The sequence below is a fragment of the Macaca fascicularis genome, chromosome 19 (genome assembly GCF_037993035.2).
Source record: "Macaca fascicularis isolate 582-1 chromosome 19, T2T-MFA8v1.1".
Taxonomy (NCBI): Eukaryota; Metazoa; Chordata; class Mammalia; order Primates; family Cercopithecidae; genus Macaca; species Macaca fascicularis.
The window spans coordinates 19034973-19050707 of record NC_088393.1 but is presented as its reverse complement, the minus strand read 5'-3'; the positions used below and the strand labels follow the sequence as shown (position 1 = coordinate 19050707).

Here is a 15735-nt window from a genome sequence, read left to right as displayed (position 1 = left end):
TCTTCTCATAAGGCCCCCGTTTTCCTCAGGAACCTCCTGTTCTCTATTCTTAGCCCCAGTGTTGGAGATCAGGCAGACCCCATTGCTGGGCTGAAAATACGGATGTGACGCAGACTGGACAGAGGCTCTGGGGCCCCTGGTCGTCGGGATTCATCCTGGGATGGGGACTTGGGACTTGGCCTTTCTGATCCAATCAGAGCCTTCCCTGGGATTTTTACTGGAGCCACCAGGATGAAGGGTCACCTTCCCAGTGGTGTTGGCGGGCTAGAGGAGTGGCAAGGTGAGGTCCCCTTTCTACCAGGTGGGCAGCACCCAGACAAGAGGAATGACAGGGCTGAAAGAAGGGAACCACAGATTCCAGCCTTCAGACCTCACACCCCAACGTACCTAAAACCGGGTGTCTCCTTGCACTTTTTAAAATGTGAACTTCGAGTCTTTAACTGACAGCAGTGTCTTGGGTTTCTGGCTCTCCCCACCAAGAGGGGCCTCGGATGTCAGGAGCCTCAGATCCGTCCACAGCATTCCAGACGAGCCTCTGGAAAAACCGCTGTGGCCTTAACACTTTTCCAGCTGCCGCCTCTCCCTACAGTGCACACGAGCTTCCTACCCGGGCTGGGGGGCGAGGAAGCCCCGCTGAGGGCCATTCTGAGGGCGAGTGGGCGGTGGCCATCCCCAGCCGCAGCCCCGCCTGTCTGTGACAAGACAGACGGCTCCACTCCGTCCGCCACGACTCCCAGAAAAGGTCAGCAAACTGCCCGCGCCCCTGACCAATGCGAAAGTTCAGCAGCTCTAAATGCTAACAGACTGGAGGCGTGACTGAGGCTGGAACGGCAGAGGGGCCCGGTGCCATCAGCCTTGGCGAGGAAAACATCACCCGTCATCTGTGCAAGTGACTCACGTGGAGTGTAAACATTTGTGTGCTCCTGACCCCCCGCTTCACACGACAGAGAGCCACGAGGACCCGAGGAGGGGGAGCCAGAGGAGAGACCTAGAGAAGCCCTCCTGGGACAGGACGGACTTCACCAAGAAGAACGCACGCTTCCGACTCGACCCTCAGTCCTGGAAGTTTTTCAGAGAGGATGACCCAGGTTGATGGCAACAGAGAGGGTGCCTTGGGGGTCCTCTGTGGGGCTCCCCTACGTGTCTGTCACCTCACAGTCACCTTGACACTCCTTCCACCCCGCTCCGGGAAAATGTCCCGCTCTCAGCTCCAGTAACAGACGATCTGGGTGATCACATGCCTCTCTGCTCTGCCTCCTTCGGCAGACTGCCTCAAATTCTAACATCCCGTGGAGAGCAGAACTCTCCGGATATCCAGCCCAGACCGCTCCCGCCCGCCCGAGTCCGTCTTTGACCCCTGTGGAATTTCACAGTTGTGGCGTCAGTAAACATCTTCGGCCTCGATCCTCGGGTGACCCCCCTCCAGGCCTTTACAAGCCTGAAGGTCCACCCCTCAAGGTCTCCTCCAGGCCCAGCCTGTTCAATTCCGGAAGCCCTTGCCCTCGCAGGAAAGGTCTGTGATTCCCCCAAGGTGCCGGTTACTTCCTCCCGGATCACAATATTTTCAGTGTGCACCGTGGTGGTGCATACAGAGCGATTAGGCGCTCTGCTGCGCGGTGAGGGGTCTGAAATCACGCTGGACATGCACCAAAATCCGCTCTGCAGAGGAGGAATGCTAGGGAATTGCTGGCGCTGCCGTTGGAGACGAGTCCTGTGAATTCTGCGCGGCCCTCTCCGGAGAGACATGTGGAAGGGGCGGGGTGGGGGGCAGGAAGGGACTGGAGGCTGGGGTTAACAAGTGTTAAGAGAGCAGGTCCGCACAGCTGCAGAGCGGCTACCAGAGGAGGAGGGCGGGGCTGCCGGCAGCAGGAACCCAGTGGGCTTGGCCCCCACTTCCACTTCAGACAGCTGGACAGGGAGAGAGCGGCTGTCTTTTGCCGCCTTTGCTTTAACATGCAGGGCTGAGGTTTTGCTCACTCACTAAAGACAGCACATGGAAAATGGTACCGTGCCCTGGGCTCTGTAACAGGGCCGGTTTACTGACAACACGCCTGTGAATTTCTGCTGCTCTGCCCACACCCTGCTGGTTCAATGAAGCGAAGAGGAAGAGGCGGATGACCCTCGGCCAGCCTGGGCATGCAGAGCTATGCCAGGAGGCTTCCCCTCCGGTATGCGTCGAAGACTGTGCGGGGTGGGGTACTCACTGGAGCTGTACTCAAGAGCGTCCACCCTGTGCCAGCAGCTGTGCCAGCACCAGGACCACCACTATAAAGAGAACCGATAAAGCCCTGCCCTTGGGGAACGCACATTCTACAGGGACATGGGTCCTCAAGCACAGAGAATGTACCGTGACGGCAGGGCGAGCAGTGGCGCCACGGCAGACACAGTGGCCAGGCCCTGAGGAGACAACACTTGAGCCGTGCAAATCGCTGGGACAGGACATTCCAGTGAGCGTGCTTCAGAGCCCAGCAGAGCCATCAGGGCTGCGGAAGCTCAGGGGCCTGGCAGGTCACATCAAGCAGCAGATTTTGTTCTGAGAGTGAGGGAGCCACTGGCAGGTGTCCGGCGGTGCAGTGAGGTGGTCTGATGCCTGCCTGAGGAGGGTCCCGCTGGCTGGAGTTGGGGATGACGCCCAGGAGGGGAAGAGCCAGGAGTGGCTCTGAGCTGGGATGGGGAGGAGACGGCAGGAGGGGCTGGCTCCAGGCTGAGGCTCGAAGGTGGAACCCACGAGAGATGCTACCTGGGGACCTCCCGGGCAGCTGCAGCCAGACTGAGGCCTTCTCTCAGGAGGAGGGACATTCCCAGGACTGGGACCCGCTGGTGGGAAGACCTGAAGCCCTCAAGGACTGTGGGAGCTCCACGTGGCACGAACCCTGATCAAGGAGAGGCATGAAGGGCTTTTCTGGAACACAGGCAGGGCTGCGAATCCCCCAGGCCAGGTGGCATCTCCAAGTCCCTTGCTTGTTGCAGGCAATACAGCCTCGCAGGACCAAGGACAACCTGGACCTTCAGCCTGCCCAGTGAGGAGGAACCAGCCACCACTATCGGTCAGCACAAGCTCAACCTCCAAGCATCCCCAAGCCTGCGCGCGCCTCTCCATCCCTCCAGGGCCCACCTTGGCTGAGGCTCCCTTGTCTCTTGCCAGAAGGATCCTTTCTTTTCTAAGACAGAGTCTTGCTCTGTCGCCCAGGCTGGAGTGCAGTGGTGGAATCTTGGCTCCTGGGTTCAATCAGCTCTCGTGCCTCAGCCTCCAGAGCAGCTGGGACTACAAGCACCCGCCACCGCGCTCAGCTAGTTTTGTCTATTTTTAGTGGAGACTGGGTCTCACTATGTTGCCCAGGCTGGTCTCTAACTCCTGACCTCAAGTGATCTACACGCCTCGGCCTCCCAATGTGCTGGGAATACAGGCGTGAGCCACCACACTCGGCCTACAGAAGGATCCTTTCAAAACAGAAGGCTGACCGATAAGCCCCTCACCCAAACCCTGCCCTGGCCCCCTGGCCCAGCCAGCCCAGAAATGACTGCACGATGTTCTCTAACTCTTGCTGGCATGTATGCGCCCCACGGGCACGACCCATCTGTCCCATGGACCCTGCATGTCCAGCACCTGGCACAGGAGGACACAGGAGACTGTGGCACCCACACAAAGGCAGAGAAAGGTGTGTAACAAATCCTGTCCACAGAGCAAAGAGCTGGGGATGCCGGGACACATGCTGCCCAGTCACCCCATGCCTTCAGTAGATCCCACCCGCTTCTTCCAGGATCCAAGGCCCCAAGTCACTGAATTATTTCTGTCTTTGTCCTTCCCCCTCATCCTCCTCTCTCTCTCCTCAGTCTCCTGTTCTCCATCTTTCTCCTCCTCTCTCCTCCTCTCTTCCTCTTCCTCCTCTTTTCCTCCTCCCTCTTCCTCCTCCTTTTTCTCCTCCTCCTCTTCCTCCTCCTCCCTCTCATCTCTTCCTTCTCTTCCTCCACTCTTCCTCCTCCTGCTCTCTTCCTCCTCCAAGGCCTCTCAACACCAAATCTAAAACATCCCCTAAAACCAAAGAGTAGGTCTCTCTCTCTCTCACACACACACACACACACACACGCACACACGCAAATATCAGAAAAAGGAAAAAACGAAAGAGCTGGAGTGAGGAGAAAGCCTCACTTTTACAGTGTCTGAGGAGAGATGGGTGAGATAAAAAGTAATCGCTGTGGGGGAGGTGGGATGACATTCGCATGGGCTCCCTGGAGATGGTGCGATTGTGGGGGAGGGTAATAAAACCTTTCTTCCCCAGTAACTATGGACCACGACAAGGAGGCCGTCCCGGAGGGCACAGCTACCAGGTGGAAACAGTCCAGCTGTGGCGATCGCACTGTGCGATTCAGGGTGAAGTGAGCGCTCTCAGAGCAATTCCACTCCCAGAGCTCTCGGGACCTGCCAACAAGGAGGGGAGGAGACGGTGGCCTCCGTCCCAGAGAAGGGGCTCAGCTGTGAGGGGCAGATCGAGTGGCCTGGATGTGGCCTGGCCTGCAGGTCAGTGCCCCTCTTGAGCTGGCCCAGTTCCACCTGCCCCCATCCCTGCTGAGATGCTCCCGCCCCCTCCCCCGCTGAGCTCCTGCTCCCAGGCCTGCTCCTGGCCGGACCTGCCCTCTCCAGCTCACGCTGGATGTGCTTTACTCTCCTGCTGCCCCTGCTGCTGTCCCTCTCACGGCCACCAAATCATGGCACTACTGTCTTCCCAAAAGCTCAAGCTGACCCTCTCCTTTCCTTGCCTGACACACGCACGCCACATCAAGCCTTGCTGGCACCGATGATCCCCTCAAGGCCCATGCGGGCGTAGCAGGCAGGATGGCAATGTCCCCATCATGGGCGATGTCAGCACCGCCACAGTAACACTGATGAGGCACATGCGGCCTCTCCCCACTCATTTCCTCCCAGACACCCCCCACCTGGTGGGCCTAGAGCCCCATTTCCCAGATGAGGAATCTGTCACAGCCACACCCCACAAAGAGGGACCCACAGTCACCCATGGGTGTGATGAGACACCTCATGCCGCGATATCTGACCACATTTTCCAGGAGAAGGACTTGAGTCCACGTCTTGGAAGGGTCAAAATCCTCCTTCTAAAAGGGGCACGAGGTCAGGCACGCTGGCTCATGCCTGTAATCCCAGCACTTTGGGAGGCCGAGGCAGGTGGATCACCTGAGGTCAGGAGTTAGAGACCAGCCTGGCCAACATGACGAAACTCCATCTCTCCTAAAAATACAAACTAGCCAGGCGTGGTGGCGGGCGCCTGTAGTACCAGCTGCTTGGGAGGCTGAGGCAGGAGAATCACTTGAACCCAGGAGGCGGAGATTGCAGTGAGCCAAGAATATGCCACTGCACTCCAGCCTGAGCAATAGAGTGACATCACAAAAAATAAAATAAAAAAGAAAAGGGCAAGAGGCCAAAGGAAAGAGAACTTCCCCAAAGTAGCAAGGACCTCCTTGGAAAGCCACCTCTTCCCCCAGGTATTCCTAGCAGGAGCTGGGGGCTGGACCCTTCCAAGGCCTCTGGGCTTGGTAGAGATTATCTAGATTGTGGAGAAATCTTCGACAGGCAAAGGCCACTGAGCCAGACTGACTGTGACGAACCCACCGGGCACAGCGTCTCGGCCACAACTTTCCATGCAAACACTTTCAGCAGGCAGCAAAGCCCCTGGGCACAACGTCCCAGCCAGCCATCACTTCTTTTTTTTGAGATGGACTCTCACTCTGTTGCCCAGGCTGGAGTGCAGTGGCACGATCTCGGCTCGTTGCAACCTCCTTCTCCCGGGTTCAAGCGATTCTCCTGCCTCAGCCTCCCGAGTAGCTGGGATTAAAGATGCCCACCACCACACCTGACTAATTTTTGTATTTTTAGTAGAGACGGGGTTTCACCATGTTGGCCAGGCTGGTCTCAAACTCCTGACCTTGTAATCCACCTGCCTCAGGCTCCCAAAGTGCTGGGATTACAGGCGTGAGCCACCACGCCCAGCCTAGCCACCACTTATGCAAACGCCTGAAGCCTGCACATCCCTCACCCAGATCCCCCCATCTCACCCCCAGGAACAGCATGACTCAGCGAGCCCGGGCCCTACCCAGACATCTCCAGGAAGCGTAGGCCAAAAAGCATGGATGCCAAAGGTCCATGTCGGAGAGGCTGCGAGGCCAGAAGGTTCCTCCAAAACTCTGGTAGCCAGGTACCTCACAGTGACGGAATTTTAGCTGGGGAGGTGCAACTCCCCAGAGGGTTTGCCTCCCCTTGCAACACCCCAAGTGGCCCAGGCCTCCTTTCCCTCCAAGGAGTCTAGACCCCACGGCCCAAGCTGGGAGGAGGCCAGCTGGCGAACAAGTGTCCTTTGTGCCTGCAGCAAGGACCCCACCTCCTCTCCGTGCACCTCAGCCAGGGCAGCCCCACTCTGTCCATCCCTGAGGTTCGGCTCAGTCGTTAACGACCATCTCTACTAGGCAACGGGTTTTTTGTTGATCCCTCGAGATAGGAAGGAAGGAGAATAAGCTTTTCTCTTTCTTTTTTCCCCCTTGGTTGCAGAAGACAGAAGTTGGAACAAACAAGTTATATAACGTTGGGGGCGGTGGGGGGTGGGGGAGCGCAGTCCCTCCTGGGGACAGTTTCTTGAGTTGTGGTACCGCTGGAAGGGCCAAGGGGAAGACAGGAACTGCCCCCGCCCCTGGCCAAAAGACAAAACCTTCGTGGGACAAAAAGGCAGATGCGGGCGTTGCCTGGCAGGCTAGAAAGGCAGTCACAGAGACTAAGACCAGCCCCCAGTGCCCCCCAGCAGCCCCACAAGCCTCCCTGGAAAGGCCAAAGATCGACCTGATCCCATAGAAGGGAATTCCCACCTGCCAGACTGCAAGCCTCAGAGAGCAAGAAGTTTTTGCACACCCCCATCACTCCCTTCCTCCCTCTCTCTCGGCCACGTCTCTGGGACACTTCCTCCTGTGTCATTCATGTTCCAGGCACACAAGAGGACACAAGAGAGACAGGCGCTCCAACCTCAAGGCACTTGCAGAGGAACACAACAAATAACGTTAGGTGGTGACCAGCATGATCAAGAATATACAACAAGCATGCACCCCAGCAATTCCGCTCCTAGATGTGTACCCCAAAGGACTGAACATGAGTGTTTAGACAAAAATGTGTACACTCACGTTCATGGCAGCATGATTCATAATAGCCAAAAGGTGGAACCAATCTAAGTGTCCATCAACAGATGAATGGATAAATATGTGGTGCATCCACACAGTGGAATATTACTCAGCCATAAAAAGGAATGAAGTGCTGATTTAGGCTATAACATGCATGACCCCCAAAGCATCATGCTGAGTGAAAGAAGCCAGATTCAAAAGGTCACATAGTGTATGATTCTATTTATAAAACTTGAAAACAGATAGAGACAGACTGCAGATTGGTGATTGCCAGGGGCTGGGCAATGGAGAATAGGGGGTCAGCGCTAATGAAGATGGGGTCACCTTTTGCGGGGGACAAAGATGTTTTGGAACTGGACAGCAGTGATGGTTGCACAATTCTGTGAATATACTAAATGCCACTGAATTGTTCACTTAAAGTGGGTGAATTTTGTTATATATATTTTACCTCAAAAACAAAAAACAAAAATACAGGTTGGGCATAGTGGTTCATGCCTGTAATCCCAGCACTTTGGGAGGCTATGGCAGGAAGATCACTTGAGCCCAGGAGTTCAAGACCAGCCTGGGCAACATAATGAGACCCCGTCTCGGCTGGGCACAGTGGCTCACGCCTGTAATCCCAGCACGTTGGGAGGCCAAGGTGGACGGATAACCTGAGGTTGGGAGTTGAGACCAGCCTGACCAACATGGAGAAACCACGTCTCTACTAAAAACACAAAATTAGCCAGGCATGGTGGCACATGCCTGTAATCCCAGCTACTCGGGAGGCTGAGGCAGGAGAATTGCTTGAACCTGGGAGGTGGAGGTTTCGGTGAGCCAAGATCGTGCCGTCGCACGATAGCCTGGACCACAAGAGCAAAACTCTGTCTCAAACAACAACAAAAAAAATGAGATCCTGTCTCTATAAAATAATATATATATTTTTTTCAGACAGAGTCTGGTTCTCTCGCCCAGGTAGGAGTGCAGTAGAGCAATCTCAGTTCACTGCAACCTCTGCCTCCCAGGTTCAAGCGATTATCTTGCCTCAGCCTCCCGAGTAGCTGGGATTACAGGCACGTGCCACCAATCCTGGCTACTTTTTGTATTTTTAGTAGACAAGGGGTTTCACCAAGTTGGCCAGGCTGGCCTCAAACTCCTGACTTCAAGTGATCCACCCACCTCGGCCTCCCGAAGTCCGGGGATCACAGGTGTGAGCCACCGCGCACAGCCCAAAACAATTTTTAAAAATTAGTCAGGTGGGCCGGGCGCGGTGGCTCAAGCCTGTAATCCCAGCACTTTGGGAGGCCGAGACGGGCGGATCACGAGGTCAGGAGATCGAGACCATCCTGGCTAACACGGTGAAACCCCGTCTCTACTAAAAAATACAAAAAACTAGCCGGGCGAGGTGGTGGGCGTCTGTAGTCCCAGCTACTCGGGAGGCTGAGGCAGGAGAATGGCGTAAACCCGGGAGGCGGAGCTTGCAGTGAGCTGAGATCCGGCCACTGCACTCCAGCCTGGGCGACAGAGTAAGACTCCGTCTCAAAAAAAAAAAAAAAAAAATTAGGTGGCCGGGCGCGGTGGCTCAAGCCTGTAATCCCAGCACTTTGGGAGGCCGAGACGGGCGGATCACAAGGTCAGGAGATCAAGACCATCCTGGCTAATCTGGTGAAACCCCGTCTCTACTAAAAAAATACAAAAAACTAGCCGGGCGAGGTGGCAGGCGCCTGTAGTCCCAGCTACTCCGGAGGCTGAGGCAGGAGAATGGCGTGAACCCGGGAGGCGGAGCTTGCAGTGAGCTGAGATCCAGCCACTGCACTCCAGCCTGGCGACAGAGTGAGACTCCGTCTCAAAAAAAAAAAAAAAAAAAAATTAGTCAGGTGTGATAGTAGATGCCTGTAGTCCCAGTTACTCGGGAGGCTGAAGCAGGCGGATTGCTTAAGCCCAGGAGGTCAGAAGGCTGCAGAGAGCTATGACACTACATGCCAGCATGGGCGACAGAGTGAGACTCTGCTTCAAACCAAACCAACCAACCAAACAAAAAACCACAACAAGCTGGGCGCAGTGGCTCACGCCTGTAATCCCAGCACTTTCGGAGGCCCAGGCAGGTGGATTACCTGAGGTCAAGAGTTCCAGACCAGCCTGGCCAACATGGAGAAACCCCATCTCTACTAAAAATACAAAATTAGCCGGGCTTGGTGGCAGGTGCCTAGAATCCCAGTCACTTGGGAGGCTGAGGTAGGATAATCAGTTGCTTGAGCCCGGGAGGTGGAGATTGCAGTGATCATGCCACTGCACTCCAGCCTGGGCAACAAAAGTGAAATTCTATCTCAAACACACACACACACACACACACACACATATACACACACACAACTAGGTGACTAGAAAAAGTGTCCTGGGGACTACTTGAGCTTGCACGGTCAGGCAGGTGGCTCTGAGGAGCCAGAACCTTGGAGAGTGGAAGGATGAAGAGGAAGGAGGCGTGGGCAAGTTGAGAAAAGGAGGTGGGTCATGCACCAGGCCTGGCTGTCCTATTTGCAATAAATGAAGGAACAGACGAACAACGCTACAAAGACTCAATGTCTCAAAATGACTTTTGGGAGAATGTCTTGTACCAATCTCCCTCAAAATATGATCCATTTTCTGCATGCTCCATCTTGCCACATTAGGGGTTCTCCCCACACTGGCACCTGAGGCATGAGACACTCCTATCAGTTGCTCCAAACAGTGATTTTTCACTAGGATGGAGGAAAGGGGACAATGACAAAGATGTCTTTTAAGAAAGAGGGCCGGACGCAGTGGCTCACGCCATAATCCCAGCACTTTGGGAGTCCGAGGCGGGCAGATCACGAGGTCAAGAGATCGAGACCAGCCTGACCAACATGGAGAAACCCTATCTCTACTAAAAACACAAAAATTAGCCAGGTGTGGTGGCATGCACCTGTAATCCCAGCTACTCGGGAGGCTGAGACATGAGAATCACTTGAACCCGAGAGGTGGAGGTTACAATCAGCCGGGATCACACCACTGCACTCCAGCCTGGGTGACAAAGTGAGACTCGGTCAAAAAAAAAAAAAAAAAAAAAAAGGCAACACAACTTAAAAATAAGCCAAAGATTTGAAAAGACACTTTACCAAAGATACGAATAGCTAAGAAGCTCATGAAAAACTGTCCAACATCATTAGTTATTAGAGAAATGCAACTTAAAACCAAAATAAGACAGGGAACAGTGGTGTGCATGCTTGTAATCCCACTTATTCCAGAGGCTGAGGCCAGAAGACTGCGTGAACCCAGGAGTTCCAGGGTGCAGTGAGCTGGGATCGCACCACCGCACTCCAGCCTGGGCGACAGAGTGAGACCTCATCTCACAAATAAATAAATAAATAAATAAATAAATAAAACCAAATGAAGACACCAGCATATACCTTAAGAATGGCTAAAACTAAGGACGGGCCATACCAGCTGTTAGTGAGGATGAGGAGGAGCTGGAACTCTTGAACATTGCTGGTGGGGATGCAAAATGGTATAGCCACTTTGGGAACGAGTTTGGCTGTTTCTTAAAAATTAAAACATGGCCGGGCTCGGTGGCTCACACCTGTAATCCCAGCACTTTGGGAGGCCAAAGCGGGTGGATAACTTGAGGTCAGGAGAGTTCAAGACTAGTCTGGCCAACATGGTGAAAGCCCGTCTCTACTAAAAATACAAAAATTAGCTGGGTGTGGTGGCACATACCTACAATCCCAGCTACTCAGGACGCTGAAGCAGGAGAATAGCTTGAACCCAGAAGGCAGAGGTTGCAGTGATCCAAGATCACGCCACTGCGTTCCAGCCTGGCCAAAGAGAGAGACTCCATCTCAAAACAAACAAACAAACAAACAAACAAATATATATATATATATAGAAACATAGCCAGGTGTGGTGGCTCACACCTGTAATCCCAGCACTTTGGGAGGCCAAGGTGGGAAGATTGCTTGAGCCCAGGAATTCAAGACCAGCCTGGGCAACATGGCAAGACTTTATCTCAACAAAAGCACAGAAAAAATATCTGGGTGTGGTGGCATACATCTGTGGTACCTACCAGCTACTTAGAAGGCTGAGGTGGGAGGATCACCTGAGCCCAAGGAGGTCGAGGCTGCAGTGAGCTGTGATTGCACCACTTCACTCCAGCCTGGGCAACAGAATGAGACTCTGTCTCAAAAAAAAAAAAAAAAAATTTAAACACATCTACCATATGAGCTAGTCATTCCACTCTTAAGTATTTACCCAAGAGGATGAAAGTATATGTCCACACAGAGACACATACCCAGATGTTCATAGCAACTTTATTTGCAGTTGTCAAAATGGAAATAACCCAACAGTCCATCAACCAGTTAATGGATAAACAAACTGTGTCCATCCATACAATCTCGTCTGGATGGACACAGTTTGTTTATTTTCACTCCACAGTGAAAAAGAACAAACTTCTGATACAACAACACAGATGAACTTCAAAAACATTATGTTAAGGAAAGAAACCAGACGCAAAGGCCACATGTCCGATTCCATTCTTAGGAAATTTCTAGAAAAGACAAAGCTACAGAGAGTGAAAGCAGATCAGGATGTCCCCGGGGCTAGATGTTGGGGGAGCAGGGTTAATTGCAAACGAGGTTGGGGGAACTCTTTTTTTTTTTTTTTTTTTTTTTTTTTTTTTTTTTTTTTTTTTTGAGACGGAGTCTCGCTCTGTCGCCGGGCTGGAGTGCAGTGGCTGGACCTCAGCTCACTGCAAGCTCCGCCTCCCGGGTTCCCGCCATTCTCCTGCCTCAGCCTCCCGAGTAGCTGGGACCACAGGCGCCCGCCACCTCGCCCGGCTAGTTTTTTGTATTTTTAGTAGAGACGGGGTTTCACCATATTAGCCAGGATGGTCTCGATCTCCTGACCTCGTGATCCGCCCGTCTCGGCCTCCCAAAGTGCTGGGATTACAGGCTTGAGCCACCGCGCCCGGCCTGGGGGAACTCTTTAGGTTGATGGAAGCATTCCAAAAAACTGTATTGTAGTGAAGGATGCACAACTCAGTAAATGTACTGAAACTTAATGATCTGGGTTGAGCACAGTGGGGGGCTGAAGCAGGCAGATCACTTGAGGTCAGGAGTTCAAGATCAGCCTGGCCAACATGGCAAAACCCCATTTCTACTAAAAATACAAAAATTAGCTGGGCATGGTAGCGTGCACCTGTGGTCTCAGCTACTCAGGAGGCTGAGGCAGGAGAATTGCTTGAACCCAGGAAGCAGAGGTTGCAATGAGCCAAGATCACACCACTGCACTCCAGCCTGGGCAACAGAATAACACTCTGTCTCAAAAAAAAAAAAAAAAAAAACTTAATGAACTGACAAATTAAAATGAATGAATTAGCTGGGCACAGTAGTTCACGCCAGCACTTTGGGAGGCTGAGGCGGGTGGATCACTGAGGTCAGGAGTTCAGACCAGCCTGGCCAACACTGAAACCCTGTCTCTACTTAAAAAATACAAAAATGGTCAGGCGCAGTGGCTCACACCTATAATCCCAGCACTTTGGGAGGCCGAGGCGGGCGGATCACGAGGTCAGGAGATCGAGACCATCCTGGCTAACATGGTGAAACCCCGTCTCTACTAAAAATACAAAAAATTAGCTGGGCGAGGTGGTGGGCGCCTATAGTCCCAGCTACTCGGGAGGCTGAGGCAGGAGAATGGTGTAAACCCGGGAGGCGGAGCTTGCAGTGAGCTGAGATCCGGCCACTGCACTCCAGCCTGGGCGACAGAGCGAGACTCCGTCTCAAAAAGAAAGAAATATATATATATATATATTTTTTTTTAAGTTAGCTGGGCTTGGTGGCGGGCGCCTCTAGTCCCAGCTACTAGGGAGGCTGGGGCAGGAGAATGGCGTGAACCCGGGAGGCAGAGCTTACAGTGAGCCAAGACCACGCAACTGCACTCCAGCCTGGGCGACAGAGCGAGACTCTGACTCAAAAAACAAACAAACAAAAAAAAAATTAGCTGGGTGTGGTGGCACGCACCTGTAGTCCCAGCTACTCAGGAGGCTGAGGCAGGAGAATCCCTTGAACCTGGAAGGCAGAGGTTGCAGTGAGCCGAGATCGTGTCACTGCACTCCAGCCTGGGCGATAGAGCAAGATTCTGTCTCAATAAATAAATAAAAACAAAATGAATGAATTGTATTTCATGCAATTAATTATATCTCGATAAAGCTGTTTATAAAAAAGAGCCATGCCCAGCATGGTGGCTCACATCTGTAACCTCAACACTTAGTGAGGGGTAAGGCAAGAAGATTGCTTGAGCCCAGGAGTTTGAGACCAGCCTGGGCAACAGAGCAAGACCTGGTCTTTACAAAAAATGTAACAATTAGCCAAGTGTGGTGGTGCACACCTGTAGTCCCAGCTACTCCAGAGGCTGAGGTGGGAGGATCACCTGAGTCCAGGAGTTTCAGGCTGCAGTGAGTCTTGATGGTGTCACTGCACTCCAGCCTATATGCCTGGGTGACAGAGCGAGACCAGGTTTCAAAAAAAAAGAAAAAAAAAGCCCTAGCCCCAGGTTATCCCACTCCAGTGCCCAAGGCAGGGACCTGGGGTTCACTGTCCCTCTTCCCTGTCCCTTACTTGCCAACTCATACCCAATTTTCAAGCCCTGGCCACTCCCTGAATATCTCTGAAAATCCTCTGATATCTCCTGACTCCCTACTGCAGGACAATCTTGCCCGACACATACCCCAGAAGGCTGGTCACCCCTCTGGACACAAACCTCCTGGGTTCCCCACGGCCCCTCTGGCAGACCAGACTCAATGCCCACAGACCTAAGTCTCAACGTGCCACTCAGCATCCTCAGGAACAGGCAGGGCCTTTGCCTCCTCTGTGCCCTGGCCCAGCCATCCCTCCTCCCTTCCTCACCCATCCCATGCATGTTCCATTCAGTACCAAATCACACAGCCAGGTCATCAGGCCATTCCCTCCAGCACCAGCCCAGAGGTCCAAAACTCCACAGCACATAAGTATCAATAACTTCATAATTTATCATGTTGACTGAAATTATTGGCTCCTGGAAGCTCACCAACAAGAAAAAGCCTGAATTTCCTCCTTGGCCTGACCCGGGTGGCAGGCTAGAGGAGGAGCTGGGGTGGGAGGGTCTGGCTTTGCCCAATAGGAAAAGAGCAGGAGATCACACTCCCTAAGGCAGGTGCTCTTTCCCTTAGACAATCCAATACAATGCATGCACGCACATATCATTAGTTACTGATGATAACTAATTGTCATGCAAACCTTGAGGTTCAAGCAATCCATGTTAGGACTGGGCCATGGGGAAAGAGGGCCTCCCTCTGACAAAAGGGGTGAATTCTGTCCTCTTGTTTGAGGGCAAGACCTTTCTATAAGTCCTTTAGCCTGTTGGGGATGTGGATTTGGACCCCCATGGGGATGGAAGGGTGAGAACCAAAGAAGAACCCTCTTTACGTTCTTTATAAACCCCTGGAGTTCTCTCATCCACCTCAGGTTCCCTAGACCCACCCCAGCCCCTCAGGAACCTTGGCACCCCCAGGCCCTTTCAGCTTCCCCATCTCAGGCTCCCAGATTCACCTGAGTCCCCCCACCGAGAGCCTCCCACAGTCTCCACTCCTCCCAGGGCCCCTCAGCACGCTCTCAGGACCACCTTTAGCCACCTCGGGGCCCTTCGGCACCTCCCAGGAAGCCTTGGGCCTTAGCCCCTTCCTCAGAGCCCCCAAGACACCTCACCACCCTCAGACTGGCCATGGCCCCGGCTCAGGCCCTCTCTGCTGCCCAGGCTCTTTGGCATCCCCAGTTGCCCCACGGCCCATCACAGTCAGGAGCCCCTCGGTTTCCCTTCAGACCCCCAGGATTCTCAGGTACCTAGGGTCGCCTGCAGACGCCTCGAGCCAGCCCCGCTCCAGCTACCTCCTCAGTAGCCCTCGGCTCCTCCAGTACCCCACGGCCCCGTGAAGTCCAAATTCTCAGCGAAAGACCCTCGAGCCGTGCCAGGCCTCCCCTCAACCCCTAAGGACGCCCAAGACTGTCCACAGGTGCCCTGGGCTCCAAGACAGGTGCAGGTCTATCCTGCGGGCCGGGTCTCACCTGTTCGGGCGCTCGGGGCCGGGGCCCGCGCCGAAAGCGCCTCCGCCACCAGCACCGCCGCCGCTACCGCCGGACTCCGCCATCTTTCCCCCGCCGTCGCGCGTTCGAGTGACGGGAGCCGCGCGCGCAGGCCCGGGAAACCGAGACGCGGGGGGCGGGGCGGGGCCAGGTCTGTGGAGGGGCGGGGCCGGGACCAGAAACCAAGGATTGGGGCGGGCCCGGAACCAGAGGGGCGTGGTCTACGGAGCGCCGGGGCGGGCCTCGGATAAAGGGAGGGGCCTGCTATGCAGGGGGCGGGTCAAGGGCGGGGCCTAGGCTAGGGGTGCGGGATTGGGGCGGGGCCCTGGCGTGAGGGGCGGAACCAAGTCTGAAATGGAGGCCGTCCTGAGCTGAGAGGGCGTGTTGTCTGTGGATAGGTGGGGCCGGGGCGGAGCCAGGACAAGTAGGTGCGGGATGGGGCTGGTCCCTGGGCTGA

At 54.2% G+C, this 15735-nt stretch overlaps 1 protein-coding gene across 3 annotated transcripts in view; it reads right to left on the bottom strand.

Annotated features, from left to right (window-relative positions):
- KLHL26 (kelch like family member 26) overlaps positions 1-15370 on the bottom strand; it is a 35948-nt gene extending 20578 nt beyond the window's left edge. For 2 of the 3 annotated variants that reach the window (XM_015440835.4, XM_005588476.5), the window contains exon 1: positions 15261-15370. Coding sequence is in view for 1 of the 3 variants with exons in the window: in XM_005588476.5 (XP_005588533.1) it covers positions 15261-15343 (83 nt within the window). In the remaining 2 variants the exon portion in view is untranslated. Of the gene's footprint in view, positions 1-13181; positions 13300-15260 lie in introns of all 3 variants that reach the window. The other variant, XM_065535254.2, reaches the window with a different exon arrangement.
- Positions 15371-15735: the final 365 nt, after the last annotated feature.